The sequence below is a fragment of the Natrix helvetica genome (genome assembly GCF_964273705.1).
Source record: "Natrix helvetica genome assembly, chromosome: 1".
NCBI classification, from domain to species: Eukaryota; Metazoa; Chordata; class Lepidosauria; order Squamata; family Natricidae; genus Natrix; species Natrix helvetica.
In genome coordinates, this window is record NC_138548.1 from 319,203,215 (window position 1) to 319,219,756 (window position 16,542).

Genomic DNA, 16,542 nt, shown 5'->3' on the forward strand with positions numbered 1-16,542 from the left:
CAGAGGCTAAGGCATCAGGCTAGATATCTGGGAACCATGAATGCTAGTCCTGTCTTAGGCACAAAGTCAGCTGGATGACCTTAGACCAGTCTTTCTCTCTCAGCCCTGGGAAGGGCAAATGACTTCCAAAATCTTGCCAAAAAAGCTTCAGAGACTTGCCCAGTCAATCATCAGGAGTCAAGACAAAAATAGCAGAACAGAATGGCATGGCATGGCATGGCATGGGACAGGATGGAATGGAAGCTGGAAGGGACCTTGGAGGTCTTCTAGTCCCCCGCTCAAGCAGGAGACCCAATGCCATTTCAGACAAGTGGCTATCCAATCTCTTCTTTAAAACCTCCAGTGATGAAGCTGCCGCAACTTCTGAAGGCAAGCTGCTCCACTAGTTAATTGTTCACACTGTTAGGAAGTTTCTCCTTAATTCCAGGTTGCTTTTCTCTTGATTAGTTTCCATATATTGTTTCTTTTCTTGTCCTCAGGTGCTTTGGAAAATATGTTGACCCACTCTTCTTTGTGGCAACCAGTGATGGGTTCCTACCAGTTTGGACCAGTTTGGCCGAACCAGTAGTAGCTTGATGGCCTGGTTCGCTGGAACCAGTAGTGACCCACGCCTCCCACACCCCCCAAACTGGTTTTCCCGGTGGCGACGTAGGTGGTGCCATCTGGTTTTTTTGCTTCTGCGCATGCGCAGAGCAATGTTCGTTGTACTGTGTGCATCAAGCGCCCACACGGCACATCCCTGAGCAAACCGGCAGTAGCAGCTGCCGGAACCCACCCCTGGTGGCAACCCCTCAAATACTGCAATGCTGCGATCATGTTACTCCAGTCCTCCTTTTCTCCAGCCTAGCCAAACCCAATTCCTGCAACTGTTTTTCATATGTTTTAATCTCCAGGCCTTTATCTTAGGTGCTCTTCTCTGCACTTTCCCCAAAGTCTCAACTTCTTTTTTGTAATGTGGCCATCAAACTGGATGCAGTATTCCAGATGTGGCTGAGACTTTAAGTCTGGTTCAAAGGCAGCCCCCCTTCAAAAGAATGAATGGTCTGAGGGTGTTTATCTGATGAATAGCAAGGACATCCCCCCACTCCTACTTGTACTAGAACGACTGCATTTGCCAGCATTTTATAAACGATTGTATATTCACAGAGGATGCAATAGCATATGAAATCATTACACAAAATTAGCTTTGTAAAAGCCAGATGTGATTACTTTTGAGTCAGTCTATGAAGGATTAGGCTATAGATCAAACTGATATTCATAATATGATTTGGGAAGAATTCCCTCTTTTCATCGTGATATATTGCTGGTTTCTGAGATTTTTTAAAAAAACCTGTGCCATATTATATAAAGAGGCTATTTCATGGTGTTCAGATCTAGATGTATTTTTGGAATGGTGCATTTGCTGACTTTCCTCACAAAGGAAGCATTGAAATAAATTTCAATCAATCAGGATAGAGCTGGAAGGGGCCTTTGATGTCTTCTAGTCCAACTCCCTGCACAAGCAGGGGACCCTATACCACTTCAGACAAGTGACTGTCCCATCTCTTCTTAAAAACCTACAGTGATGAAGCACCCACAATTCCTGATGGCAAGTTGTTCCATTGGTTAATTGTCCTCACTGTTAGGAAGTTTCTCCTTAATTTCAGGTTGCTTCTCTCCTTGATTAGTTTCCATCCATTGTTTCTTTTCCTGCCCTTTGGTCCTTTGGAAAATAAGTTGACCACTTCCTCTTCGTTGGCAAGCTCTCAAATACTGGAATATTGCTATCATGTCCCCGCTAGTCCTTTTCTCTAGACTATATTTATATTTGTACATATTGTAATATATGCACAGAGTATCTTACAAGAGCAAGGGTGGATAATTAACTAAACATTCTAGAAGTGTATTGGTAATTTTTTGTTTTTACAAAATTTTCAGAATAAATAGTAAATTTATGTAAGTGTAGAAAGCATAAACACTAATCAAAAGGAGAGAAAACAAGGAAAAAGGAGAGAAATGCAGAAAGAGAGAACAAAAAGAAATAGGAGCTTTTGCTTTCTTCTGCAGCATACTGCATATTTACAAAATTAACTTACTTTATAATTTCAAAGAAAAGAAAAATCTCACTTTTTCCATTTTGTTTTTTTTAAGTAATCAAATCCACCAAGCATACATGCATTCTTTCCATTTCATACAAAAAGTCTATAAGGGATTTCCAGTTGCTATAAATGTATTGGTCCCCCCCCCCCATCAAAGCAGACTTTTTTTTTCTAATTGCCCTTCAATTACCCTGTTTCCATGAAAATAAGACCTCTCCGGATAATATGCCCAATCAGGCTTTTGAGTGCATGTGCGAAAATAAGGCCTCCCCGAAAATAAGACCTCCCCGAAAATATTCCAATAGAGCAGCAGCCATGAGGTGACCACGCTTGCTGCCTCCTGCACCTCAAAAATAATAAGACCTCCCCGAAAATAAGGCCAAGTGCTTATTTGGGGAGTCAAAAGAAAATAAGACCCTATCTTATTTTCGGGGAAACATGGTAGTTCTAAATGAAAAGCATCTAGTTTCTATTTTAAACTTTAGAGTCTTGGGAATTAGTGCATGTATTTGTATCCAACTTTTTTTGGCTTAAAAGTATATGCCCACCTTATGTTCAGCTAATGGAAAGATTTAAGCTTGATGGGAAGAATTATGAGTTCGAAAATGGTAAGGTGTGAATTTTGTGGTGCTGGCATAAATTATTGTGTATACCATGGACAGCTAGAGTAACTAACAGAGAGGTGTTTAATCATTTAAAATCAGATACATCACTGGAAGCTAAAATCATAACAATACGTCTGATTTACTTTGGCTATATTAGGCATGCATATTCATTGGAGAAGGCAATGATGCTAGGGACTGTGAGTGAAGAAAGAAGAAGGGACGAAGAACACATTGGCTTGATGACATCAAATATTATGCAAAGTTGAACATACAAATGAAAAAAGCTGTGATTGACAGGGTAGCATGGAGAGCACTTGCCTATAAAGTCATCAAGAGTTGTCCTCGACCAAATGGTTGAAAACAAACAAAACAAGATTGAATTTTAACTGGAATTGTGTACAAATAAGGATCATACTATTGCTATCATGTACAAACTTTTTTTTGAAAATGGAAACAAGAGAATGGACAAGTTAAAGACTATATGAGAAACAAGGCAAAGTTTTGGATTATGTATTATTATGATTATTGTGATTAGTGATTATTGTGATTATTACAATTATTTATTATATTTTTATGCTGTCCATCTGGATTAGTTGGAGGGCATGTGGAACAAGAGATTGAAATATACACTTAATTACAGCCTTAAAGAGAATTTTTATTACAATGACATATCATTGGCACATGATCCCATACAAATTGTCAAATATGTATAAGGGAATTTCAAATATTTCTTGGAAATGTAATTGCTAATGTGCATTTGAAATAAGACTTACTTTGGAATAAAGATTGTTACTAATGTCTTTGGCTTTTGTAGCAAAAATTGTATTTTAACTAAAACATAATTTACCAGATTAGACTCACTCTTTTATGACTATGTAAATCAATGAGGTTATTTCACCTTTTTGCCATCACATGCCAAAAGCGGAGGGAGCACAGGGGGTTGTGCACGGGCATGCCCCTACCCATAATTCTATGCGTGCAAACTCCCACATGCATGCGTCTCCGACCCCCCCCCACCTCCCACTTTTGGCGCGCAATGGACCCGTTTTTTGCCCTCCCCAGGCTCCAGAGGCTTTCTAGGAGTCTGGGGAGGGTGAAAACAGTCTCCCCCCCATCAGAGGCCCTCCGGAGGTTTCAGGAGGCTTCCTTGAAGCCTCTGGAGGGCAAAAAACAACCCAATGTGCAAACCGGAAGTTCCCAAACTTCCGGTTTGAGTGTTGGATTGTTTTTCGCCCTCATGAGGCTTCCAGACGGAGAAAAATGGCCCTAAGGGCTGATACCAAGTAAGGTCTTTGTGGCCATTGGGAAGCTACAGCCTAATGTTTGAAGTGCCCTTATCTGAAAGATTAAATTTGTCTGCCTGGGAATAATTGTCATTGGATTCAGTGTTGTTATTTTCTGGTGGGTTTAGAATGTTAGACTTACATTTAGAGAAAATATGGCCAACTTTTGCTTTTACATAAAGTCACAGATCTGTTTGAACTAAAATTTTACCACAGAATATAATCAATATATGCTTACAGAAACACTTTTATGAAATTTCCATTAAACCAGCAATATATTTTAAAGGGTATAATTAGCCAAAGGCAGCATATTGATTTACAAAGGTAGCAGCTGATTAGTTGGTTATTTATTCTGTAAAGGCAAATAATGGCAGAATATATTTAGCAACTCAAAATGAAAATAATAATGAAGTTCAAATATCTAGTTATGAAATGATTTTCTAATTTATGCTGGGATGGCAGCTAGCGAGTATTTATTTTAAACCATAATAATTAATGAAGAAGACAACAGGGCTTCCAGAGGTTAACAATTCACACTTCTAGCCACATGGTGGTGCCTTGATCATAATAATTTTAACCAATTTTTAAAGTAGTTATGACATTTTAATTAGCGATAGATAGATAGATAGATAGATAGATAGATAGATAGATGATAGATAGATAGATAGATAGATAGATAGATAGATAGATAGATGATAGATAGATAGATGATAGATAAATAGCTTTCCCTTGTACTTAAGTAGGAAGCATGGAAAAATCTGTCTAACTGAAAAAAAATCAAGGTAGGTCTCCTGACATTTAAACATTTCTCATGAACATTTTGGGAAGGATCTCCAGTATTTTGTTTTAGTGTGAAGAAGATATGCTTGAAGCAGCCTTATACTATCATGGAAAATTTAGAGCACAAGTAACCAATTTCGTTGTATTTAAGTACAATGACAATAAAGATTATATTTATGTAAAACAGATAGAACTAGTCCTACTAATAGACAATAGGAGGAAACTGTCCCGGATGGTAGATGCTGGTGAAGGCAGTTTTGCCTACTGGTTCTTCTTTCTAAAACCTTCATTGAGCAGTGAATGGCATACCAGTTCCAAGCCCCTCAATTTGCTTGCAGCCTTAAATACAGTTAATAACACCACCAAATGAACAGGTTGAAGATCCAACCGCTGGCTCATTCAATAGTTACATGCAGAAGGGGAATAGGGAGCCATCTTGTGCTGGCTCTTATAACAAATTATTTCATGACAATCTTAAATTAACTCAAGAACCCTACCCAGGCATTGTTCTGATCAATGCCACTGGATGACTGAACTTCACAATAGAACTATCTGCAAATATATATTGCAGGTCACAAATCCCTAGGCTTTCTTTCTTTCAATTCTACTCCAATATGTTTGGAGGGAGAAGAGTTCTATGCACTGTAGAAGTTAATAATCTTATTTGCTACTTGATTTGATTTATGTAGCTACCCACCTCACATAAGTGACTTTTACAACAAAATGGATAAAACCAATAACATTCATAACATAAAATGAAAAACATAGCAGCCCAGCTCCATAATTAAATGTAATTTATTAAATAAAGGGGAGTGAGGAAAAATAGCACAAACTCATTCATTCAATTTGTATTCCATTACAATTCAGAAACCCTTAGTAGCTTGATGATGATTGTGTGCCGGCAAGCCACTGCTCACTCTTAGCAACCACAGAGATTAATGCTATGATGATCGGTCTCTAACCAGGTTCTACAGCAATTCCAATAATGCAATTGTCATTTCTGTAACTGACTCTATCCACCTTGCTGCTGGATAAAGCATCCACAATAAGATTTAAAAACCATTTAAAATGAAGAATTACAAAAAAACCCAATAAATAATGTAAAACCAAAGACAAAGATGGCCAAAATTAACTAGAATGCTTTGGGTGAACAGCTGGCTTTTTCAGTGTCTTCCTGAATGCCATCATGGTGTGGGTTGGCTTGATTTTCCCTGGGGCTGATTGGTCCCCCTGAAAAGCATCAGCAGTTCCTGGCTTCATCTTCCTTCACTTCCCAGAACGAAAAGCAGTTTCTTACCAAACTGACCTCTTCAGGGCAAAAGCTGTACAAAAATCAATGTGTAAATTTTATATTCTATTCTTATGCTCTTCAATTAACAAAGCAGACTTGGAGAGGAGAGAGCCAGATTTAAATCTCTGTCACCTACCCACCTCATGAGATTATTTCCACCAGTCATTTTCTTTCAATGGTTTATTTCAATCCTTTCAATCTCATAGGATTGTTATTGGAGAATGAGAGGATATTCCCATTCATGATAGCTTGTGACTTGTCACTTATGACTGCATGACTGTAACTTTGTTGCTTGTATCCTTATGATTTATATTATATTGTTTCATGATTGCTTATTTGTACCCTATGACTATCATTAAGTGTTGTATCTTATGATTCTTGATGAATGTATTCTATTTTATTTTTCTTTATGTACACAGAGGACATATGCACCAAAGACAAATTCCTTGTGTGTCCAAACACACTTGGCCAATAAAGAATTCTATTCTATTCTGTTCTGTTCTATTCTATTCTATTCTATTCTTGGACTCCAAAAGGATTGAGAGATATTAACATGGGATATATAAAAGGCACTGTACTTGGGAAGGTCACAAGTCTACATTTGATTTACTTTGACTATGTCATGCATGCAAATTCATTCAGAAGTCAATGATGCTAGGAATGGAATAAGAAGAAAAGAAAAGCAAGGAATAAGCTTGCTCGATAACAGCACAACTGATACAAAGATGAACATCCAACAACTGAAGGAAGCTATGCTTGACAAGGTAGCATGCCCACAAAGTTACCAAAAGTCAAACATGACTGAAGGATTAAAACAACAACTTGTGAAGGGACCGTGGCATTTCTTCCTCTATCTATTTCTGCAGAAATTGCTTGGGAGGCCTTATTGGGTGCTGCTTATCTTGAAGAACTGAAATGCATAGATCCAGGTTTGTTCTGAGGCACTGAGATAAGGTACATTTGCATGATGGCTCTCAAGAAACTAAGCAGAATCAAATTTATAAAAATATTTGGGAAACACCAGAACTGCTAGCTAAGGTGAAAATAAAATAGAAGCATACCAAAGAAAGTAGTTATGATCCGTTTTGATGATATTGCCAAGAAGACTCCTTGGATATGTCCATGAAGTCACCATGAGTTGAACTTTTCAAAGAAACTCTATAGTAGAGAAAGCAGAACATCAGCAGAGGTTGCTAAAAGGTGCCATCCAGTTCAACAGTTTTCTGACCTTTTGATCACCTGATAAAAAGGCAAGCGGCTGAAGCTCCAATGATAGCTCATCACTTTTGAATTTTGCTGTAATATTATAGTTTTCATAAGTGCCATTGAAAGCAAAAATACAAACTTAAGACCCATGGGAAAACTTTAGATGTTCACTGGCCTTATTTTGCTTGCTGTGCAGAAAAAGGGCTGTTCTTCAGAGCACTTTATTCATAACAGCTTTTAATTTTATTTCGTATCTGAATCAGATTTTTAATTATTTCACCCTTCTTTCACTTTCTTTTATTTAGCTCAGTGTAATATGTCATATAATAACATATGTTTTATATAAAGTCTAATCAAACAAACAGAAGGTTGTTTTGTTTTTGCTTTTTTCCTTATTCATTTCCCCACTGAAAGATCTTATGCAAGTTACTTTTTTAGACCTGGTATTCATATTTAGCCCAAATATACCTTTTGTTTATTAGGATTCTAGCAGTACTACTGTATGTTGCCGCTATATTGGGTTAAATTGTGATCCACAATGGAGACTGGTTCACCAGCTAAGATTAATGGTTTAGATCAAATATTATTTATCTTTTAGGCCATTCACTCCTTTGAGAATCTGGTGAAACCTACAGATCCACTTCTCAGTTATATGTGTATAAAATACAGAGCTAGAACTGTATTGCAAAGGAATACAGTGCCTCAAATACAGTTATCAAAATATGAACTAATAGAACCCTAACCCTGTTTTAATCTGGCTCAATCCATGTCCAGGGGATGCATTTCCCAGGATTTTCATATCCATTGGGAATTTCTATCTGGAAAATATCAGGTTGGGGAACATTGGTCTATGGAATATGAGATGTTTGCCTATCAATTTAACACAAGAAAGTGTTTTAGAAAAGAGGAAAAAGTTTGCAACAGAATCCATTGTGAATGTAATGTAATTGTTGAAAGCTTGATGCTCTCTGAGTTTGATTTTTTGCCTACATTTTATTACACACCTAGGGAACAATATCAATGCTAGTGAGAGTGAGGTTTGCTCCCTGTTTATATACAGTAGCTTGCCCTGTGAATGCTGGTGGAGATGTTTTTCTCATTAGTAATTCCTTGATTAGGGTATTGTTTCTGTTTGATAGTTTGTTTGGTATTAATCCCTGCTTATCTGGGTGTTGTCTGCTGGAAAGGATATGTTCTGATCTTTTTGTTTCTTTGTGGTTTTTATTGTTTCTTTTGAAATGTCTGTAAATGTGGTTTTTCTCTGTGTTTGTAGATGGCTGATTTTTCTGATTTCCAAATTTACAGGAATTCCTTGGCATTTCTGGAATTAGCTTAGTCTAGGACAGTGGTGGGCAACCTTTTTTTTTCAACTGAGCCAAATCTCGCCAAAACCACGATTGAAATTTATTTTGAGAGCCACATTTTTAAAACCGAAAATACATAGGATGGTACACTGTTTTTAGTTTCAATAAGTTTTTATTGAGAATATTCTGCATGCAAGTATCCACATAGGTCGGGAGGATACAAATAACACAACTAATAAAACCAAAACTTTAGAATGATATTATTTATTGATAACGTTAAATTCCGTAAAATTTGCCTTATAATGTAGAGAAAATTACATCCTGACAATGACTGACAAAGTCACAACCACTAATGTGAACATTGGCCTTGCATTTCCTTGGATAGTTTGAGTAAGTCAGGTTTGTATGTTGTTGTTTTTAATTTCATCTCTCTCTCCCACTTTCTTTCTTTTTTTCTTTTTCTTTATCTCTCTCTCTCTGGCTCTTTGTCTCTCCCTCCCTCCCTCCCTCTCTGTCTCCCTCTGTCATTTTCTCTGGGTGTCTATCTGTCTCTCTCTCTGTATCTCTGTCTCTCTCTCCTCCTTCCCCCATCTCTGTCACTCTGTGTGTGTGTGTGTGTCTGTCTGTCTCTCACTCACTCTGTGTGTGTGTGTGTCTGTCTCTGTCTGTCCCAGTGTCTCTCTCCCCTCCCTTCCTCTCTCTCTGTCACTCTGTGTATGTGGGTGTGTCTGTCTCTCACTCATTCACTTAATCACTCACTCTGTGTGTGTGTCTCTCTCTGTCTGTCTATCTTTCTCTCCCTCCCTCCCCCTCTCTGTCTCTGTCTGTGTGTGTGTGTGTGTCTGTCAGTCTCTCTCTGATTCCCTCCCTCACTCCCTCTCTCTGTTCCTCTCTCTGTCTGTCTGTCTCACTCTCTCACACACACACACTGTGGTCACCTTGTTGAGTGTTCCAATCACATTTGAAACACTCAACAACTGGCCTGCATTTATGGTATTTTGCAGCATTCTGCAGTCATAGGACCAATTTTTGGTCAGACAGACAGAGGAACAGAGAGAGGGAGTGAGAGAGGGAATCAGAGAGAGACTGACAGAGTCTGACAGAATCAGAGAGGTACTTTTAACTACCTGGCAGCGGTGCTTTGCCTTGGGGGGCTCCTCAGAACATCCCAAGACTTCGGAGGGAAGCTTACAACCCGGAGCAGGAGCAAAGCCCCTTTCCCAACTTCCTCCCTCGGAACGCTTCGGAGCGAAGCTTCTGCAAAAGCCCGGGCAAGTGACAACAAGTTCCCGCCGTTACGAAGTCTCCGAGGCTGTAATTTTCTGAGCTGTGCGCGCACGCCTGTTTTCCACGGCGTAGAGCAGCGGCGAGATTCTGCGCGGCGAGCGATGATTCCGGGGGCCATCCAGGAAGATGAGGAACGCGAGGGGGGACCCTGCCTCCCCACTGATGGCCTCCGGAATCATCGCTCGCCGCTGCTCCACGCCGTGGAAAACATAGGCGCAATTACAGAGGCTAGCTGCAGAGTCCTGACTTTTGGGGCAGCCGCCCAAGAGGAGGGAGGGGAGCGGGCGCCCGGCACACAGAAGAGCCACATTAAAGGGTGTAAAGAGCCGCATGTGGCTCGCGAGCCGCGGCTTGCCGACCACTGGTCTAGGATGTTCAGAGTTCCCAATTGAAACAATGCTTGAGTCTGTCCATGTGTTGTAGAATTAAATGGTATTCATTGTGTCTTCTAACTGCCAGTTAGTGTTTATGGATGTACTCTGCAAGTCCAACAGTTGGTGGCCCAACAGTTCCCACGTCACCTGGAGGAGAATGATTATCTAGACCCACGCCAGTCCGGCTTCCAACCCGGGCACAGCACAGAGACGGCCTTGGTCGCGTTGGTAGATGATCTCTGGAGGGCCAGGGATAGGGGTTGTTCCTCTATCCTGGTCCTATTAGATCTCTCAGCGGCTTTTGATACCATCGACCATGGTATCCTCCTGCACCGGCTGGAGGGGCTGGGGGTAAGGGGCACCGTTCTACGGTGGTTCTGCTCCTACCTCTCCGACCGGACGCAGCGTGTGTTGGCAGGAGAGCAGGGGTCGTCCCTGAGGCCTCTCACTTGTGGGGTGCCGCAGGGGTCAGTCCTCTCGCCTCTCCTGTTCAACACATATATGAAACCGCTGGGTGAGATCATCCGTGGTTTTGGGGTGGGATATCATCTGTACGCTGATGATACACAGCTGTACATCTCCACCCTGAACCACCCCAACGAGGCCGTTGAAATGATGTCCCAGTGTTTAGAAGCCGTACTGGTCTGGATGGGTGACAACCGACTCAAACTCAACCCCTCCAAGATGGAGTGGCTGTGGCTTCCGGCCCCCCGGTTCAACCAGCTAATTCCAACACTGGCCATTGGGGGTGAACAACTGGCCCCGATGGAACGGGCGCGCAATTTGGGCGTCCTCCTGGATGCCCGGCTGTCCATGGATGACCATGTGGCAGCCGTGGCGAGGGGGGCGTTCCACCAGGTTCGCCTAGTGCGCCAATTGCGCCCCCTATTGGATCGGGATGCCCTTCGCACAGTCACTCACGCGCTGGTGACGTCCCGCCTAGACTACTGTAATGCTCTCTACATGGGGCTTCCCTTGAGATGCACTCGAAGACTGCAGCTGGTCCAGAACACGGCCGCGTGGGTGATTATGGGGAGTACGAGATACTCCCATATAACACCTCTCCTGTGCGAGCTGCACTGGCTTCCTGTGGTCTATCGGGTGCGTTTCAAGGTATTGATTACCATCTTCAAAGCGCTCCATGGCACAGGACCTAGCTACCTGCGGGATCGCATCCTGCCCCATACATCCCTACAACCAATTCGCTCTCACAGAGAGGGACTTCTCCGGGTGCCGTCCACTAAGCAGTGCCAAAGGGCGGCACCCAGGAGTAGGGCCTTCTCTGTGATGGGCCCAGCCCTCTGGAATGACCTCCCCCCGGATATTAGGATTACCACCGACCTCCGCTCCTTCCGTTCAAAATTCAAGACCCACCTTTTTCAACTAGCAGGCCTGGCTCAACCATAGCTTCATTTTATTCCTCCTGGCAATTTTTAAACTTGTAATTTCCATTGGGGTTTTAATCTTAACTTATTTTAATATTTCTATGTTATTATAATGATTGTATTGTGTTTTATACCTCCTCCGTACAATGTGTATTTTATAATATGTGTTTTTATTTATTGTACGCCGCCCCGAGTCCCTTTATGGAGAGGGAGCGGCTAACAAATTTAATAAATATATATATAAATATAAATATCTTCAATTTGTCTGTCCTTACAGACAAATTACAGTCCTTATACTGTATTGTTGTATACGAGTTCTATTTGTTTCTTCTTGGGCTTCTGAGTCTTTTGGTTTACTTAAGATGTTTAGGATAATTTTAGTTGGTTTGTGTGTAAGAGTTTGATGGTTGTTTCTGAGATGTTTTTAATGTATGGCAATGCTATCCTTTTCATCTGCTTGTGAGGTGGGAAGTTATATAAATGTGATTAATACATAAAATAAATAGGCTGTGTTGGTTATTCTGTAGAGGGTTGAGTGGTCAGGCACATTTGATAATTCTTGTTAAGATTGGGGTTTTTTTCTGGAGTAATTTGTACTCAGACTGTCTACTTTGCTTGGTAGAAGGGTTTATTTGCTCAAATGATTAAAGAGAATTCTGCTAAATGAAGGTCAAAGGTCTAGCCGCACAGCAAAGTAGAGACCTTGAGAAGATCACAAGTAGGGCATAAGGTCAACAATGAACACTATACATCCTCTCACTGCAGCCACTTTGGGAATGACTCACACACTCAGTCTCTTTCTCACATACTCATTCTCTTTCTCCTTAAACTGAAAGGTCACAAATTTAGCATGCCTGTGTGCTGTTCACCAGTTTGTGAAAAATTACATGCTTAAATTTACCTTCCTCCACATGTACTGAACAAATCTTCAGGAGACTGGTATAGTGTCTAACGGCTTCCTCTTTCACTGTTGATTCTTAGTGAGATAGTTTAGGGCCAGAGAGGTAGTAATTTGTCCAGGGTTGACTGATTAGTTTTAGGGACTGAGATTTTGAACCTGGGAGCCATCGTAACCATTTTTATAATATAGATGTGTTGGAAATCTGGAAAACAATATATAATATTATATGTTATGTAATGCTAGCTGGATACCCGTAGGGGAAACTAGGCGATCAGGCTTGATAAATCGACACACATTAAAAATTAATGAGTAGTTACGATTGGCCTCTCCTCTCCCCTTTTCTCCCTCAGGCTTGTCCCACAGAAGCCTCTCCTATCTTATCCCCTTCTCTCCCTCAGTCTAATTCCTTAGCATCAGTGTGTTTTTCGGGTGGGGAGGGGGAATAGAAGGCTAACTCCTTAGCATCAGAGTGTGTTAAAACTAATATAAGAAATGCTAATGATCTGATGGTCATTTCCAAAAATCCTTTCTTTCTTAGTGAGCACCTAGAAGCCAGGAGGAACATATATGCCAAATTTCAAGTTTGTAGGCTTTACTGTTCTGGAGATATTGTGATGGTATGTGAGTGATATTTTGCTTTTGTATGTGATATTTCGCTTTTGTATACATACATACATACATATGTACGTACATAGGTACGTATGTACGTATGTATGTATAGAAAACAAATCCATTTTATCACTCAAGCTACCATCATTGCGAACAGGAGTTGCGATGTTTGAACTTTACCTGGGGAAATATCTCTTTGATTTCAGTTCTTAGTAAACGTATCTATAGAACTGACTAACTTAGGGGGATCCCAAAGCCAGTTATACGCAGATAAAGATGTCGTTAGTTGGATTGGAGCCCATCACAAAAATCCCAGAGTGAGGAAAAAGTCCTCCATTCGCCAAATGCGCGTGGACCATTTTGCTCCTGAATCTTCGCGTCTCCCCCCTCAAAGCGATTACTGCATCCCCAAATACACACACACACACACACACACACACGCTCGCGCTCTGCAGGGTGAGCGGCCAAAATGGGGGTGGAGAGGACGGTGTTCTCGCTTCGGGATCAAGGCTGAAGATGCTTTCGTGCCTCCTTGAGTTTGCCAAGGCATGCAGCACATCCACCCACCCAGAGCAGGCGCGACATGCCTCGGCAAACTTCAGGAGACACAAAAGCACCTCCAGCCTCGATCCCAAAACATTCTTGAGCGAGAACCCCGCCCCAAATTTTGGCCGCTCATCCTGCAGAGCGCGAGCTCTTAGAAAACAAAACAAAACAACCCTTCCCTTTTTCACGTATTCTTTCCAAAATCCAATCTGGAAAGTTTCACAAACCGGGAAGTTCGTTGGTCGGGCGGAAAGGCTGAGACCGAGTTTAAAGAGAAATGAAAGTGAAAGTAAAGGGGAAAGTCAGGAGCTTGTATTTCCCTTTTACAGTAGTTTCCGGAGAGGTTCTTCGCAGCCATGGCCCAAGCAAGCCAAGCGATCCGGTGAGAGCCTTTTACCCTCCCGCTTCCCCGGCAGGACCTCCCCCCACCCCAAAAAAACCCTCTTTAAATATTTCAATAACTCTCTACAACTAGGGGGAAAGGGACCCCTCCCCCTTTTGTGTGGTGTGTGTGTGTGTGTGTGTGTGTGTCCGAGCTCCAGCTGGAGCGGGGCTGATTACAGAATGTAAACCACGCCTCCTCGCTTGTCTCATTCTGGAGACCGAGAATGCGATCTAACCAAGCCAGCGACACCGAATCCCCAGGCTAAAGATTGAGGCTTGGCTCTCAGAAACCACGGTTTGCGGATCGAATCGGATTGCCTAGGTTCTCACGGCAAGTGAAGATCACAGGGACCCGGTTCGCTCAACCCGAACGGTTGTTTTATAGGCTGGTTAAAAACAACAACTGAACTGCCGTTTTCTTCTGAAAAGAAGAAACGTAGTTGACCTAGTAAAGGCATATTTGTAACAGCTCTGGAAATCGTAGAACACAACCTTATGTTATTGGCACTCCGGATTCTTAATTAAAAACATGGGGCTTGAGTCACACTGAATCAAAGCACTCATTTAATCTCACACGCATAATGGCCTCAAGCTTTGCTTATAGTTTGCTTAATCATGGTTCATTGAATAAACCACCATTATCTGAGTTCACGCAACATGCTAATAACCTCTGGTTTACAAACTGCAATGGCTACGTTCATGGCATGCAATAACAAGCCACATTATGACTGCATTCCTACAATATGCTAGTTATATAAGTATTGTATAAGATGTGTACTCATTGTGTTTTATAAGCAATCTTTATGGAGTTGTGATGTGGCCTCAGGGTTGCAAGAGGTCTTGGATCCCTTTTTGTGACTCTTGGAGATTTCTCTGACCGTGAATATTGAAAATCAGCATATTCTTTTACAGATTTGAATTGGGATATGCATAAAATCTGTAATTTATCGAAACCAAATTCTAATCTGAACCAAACCAATTTGGGGGCCCTCAACCTTTGAAAAATTTGTCTGTGGCCATCAAAAGATTGTCCATCCCTGCAATAAACTATAGTTAGGCCATATTGATTTAGGATTGTGTGTGCATAATTCTGAGTGAAGTTGGCTTTCCTATTAGCACAATTTATTTACCTTTTGTCTGTGTCCCCCTTCATTTCAAATTAATCACATGTTTTGGGAAAATTAGATGACTGCTCATTGCTTCGGGACAAGAAAAACAAATGGTCACAGGAATGTAACCTTATTTAGCGCAAATCGTATCTGGACAACAAAAATACAGACAACTATTAGATATCCACAAAGAGAGTTTTCAGTATCTCTCTTCTGTCATCTGGTTCATGATTGATTAGGCCTAGCCTGGTTATATTTGAATTATTAATTGGCTATGTTTTACTCAGTGTTAAATATTGGATGCATGAGTACTTACTGAGACATTGAAAAGGGCAGAAGCTTATCCTCGGTTTCTATCTGTGAAAGTTCACCTTTGTAGTAACTACAATGGTAAAAAAAAATAGATTTGGACCAGGGAAATTTGGCTTCATGTCCCCATTTGAACCTGAAGGTGGCTGAGAGACTTTGGACAAGTTGGTTTTTTTCAACTTAGCCTCCTGATAAGTTTGTTTTTTTAAAATATTTTTTTTTAAATATGAACATTCCATCTTTCTTTAAACAGTGTGTTGTCTGGCTACACATATCTCTCTGCAATAGCCACCACAATTTACAACATCATTCACAATATTAATTATCTAATCTTAAAATTATAATATATTAAACAGTTGAACATAGTAACACCTGTTTGTTTTCCCTCTTAACGTATCTTCTAATAAAAACGCAATAATAATATTTAATATAATAATCCTTATCATCATAATACTGACTGTTAGCATATTATTTATATTTTAACATCTTTTCTGCTAAGATTGTTGTGAGGATCAAGTGAAAGGAGTTTTCAAGAGAAAAAAAGAAAATAATCAACTAAAGATGTGCTATTTTATAACCTCTTCTCTTTCTCTCCCCATAGCGACGCATCAAATCATAAATATTATGGAGCGATTGATCAGATGCCTGCTCCGGAGGCTTTTGGTATGAGAATTAAGCCATCTCTAACAGCAAGTATTCTAAATATTGCAGGTGAACCCTGCAACATAATGAATTTAGATGTTATTGTCATCAACCAAGCTCAAGATAGGTTGAGTGCAATCAGATAAAAAATGTTTGTGGCTGCATCAGTTGAGTTTCTTTTAACAAGCAACCCACGTGTGTTTAGCGGGATTTCCTGCATGCTATCCAGAGCCCATAAGAACTCCAGATGGCTGAGCTAACTGCACCTGCCTCACTTCTAGAGATGTGCTAGGTGAACTTTGGAGCGGAAGCCAAAAAATAGCTTCAGGATTCGCTGAACTGGTCAACAACTTGAAGAAGCTGGATCTTTTCCTAACCTTGGGTGGTAGCTGCACAATCCTCAGGAAGACATGTGTCTTTAACTGTCTTTAATTCCAACATTTCTTGTT

General features: G+C 40.8%; 1 protein-coding gene across 1 annotated transcript in view; it reads left to right on the top strand.

Moving 5' to 3' along the window:
• Window positions 1–13,791: 13,791 nt before the first annotated feature.
• Window positions 13,792–16,542, top strand: part of LOC309398956 (protein SSUH2 homolog) — a 51,869-nt gene continuing 49,118 nt past the window's right edge. Inside the window, exons 1-2 of the mRNA XM_081966300.1 lie at window positions 13,792–14,031; window positions 16,053–16,114. Of these exons, the coding sequence (XP_081822426.1) occupies window positions 14,006–14,031; window positions 16,053–16,114 (88 nt within the window). The 5' untranslated portion in view covers window positions 13,792–14,005. The remainder of the gene's footprint in view (window positions 14,032–16,052; window positions 16,115–16,542) is intronic.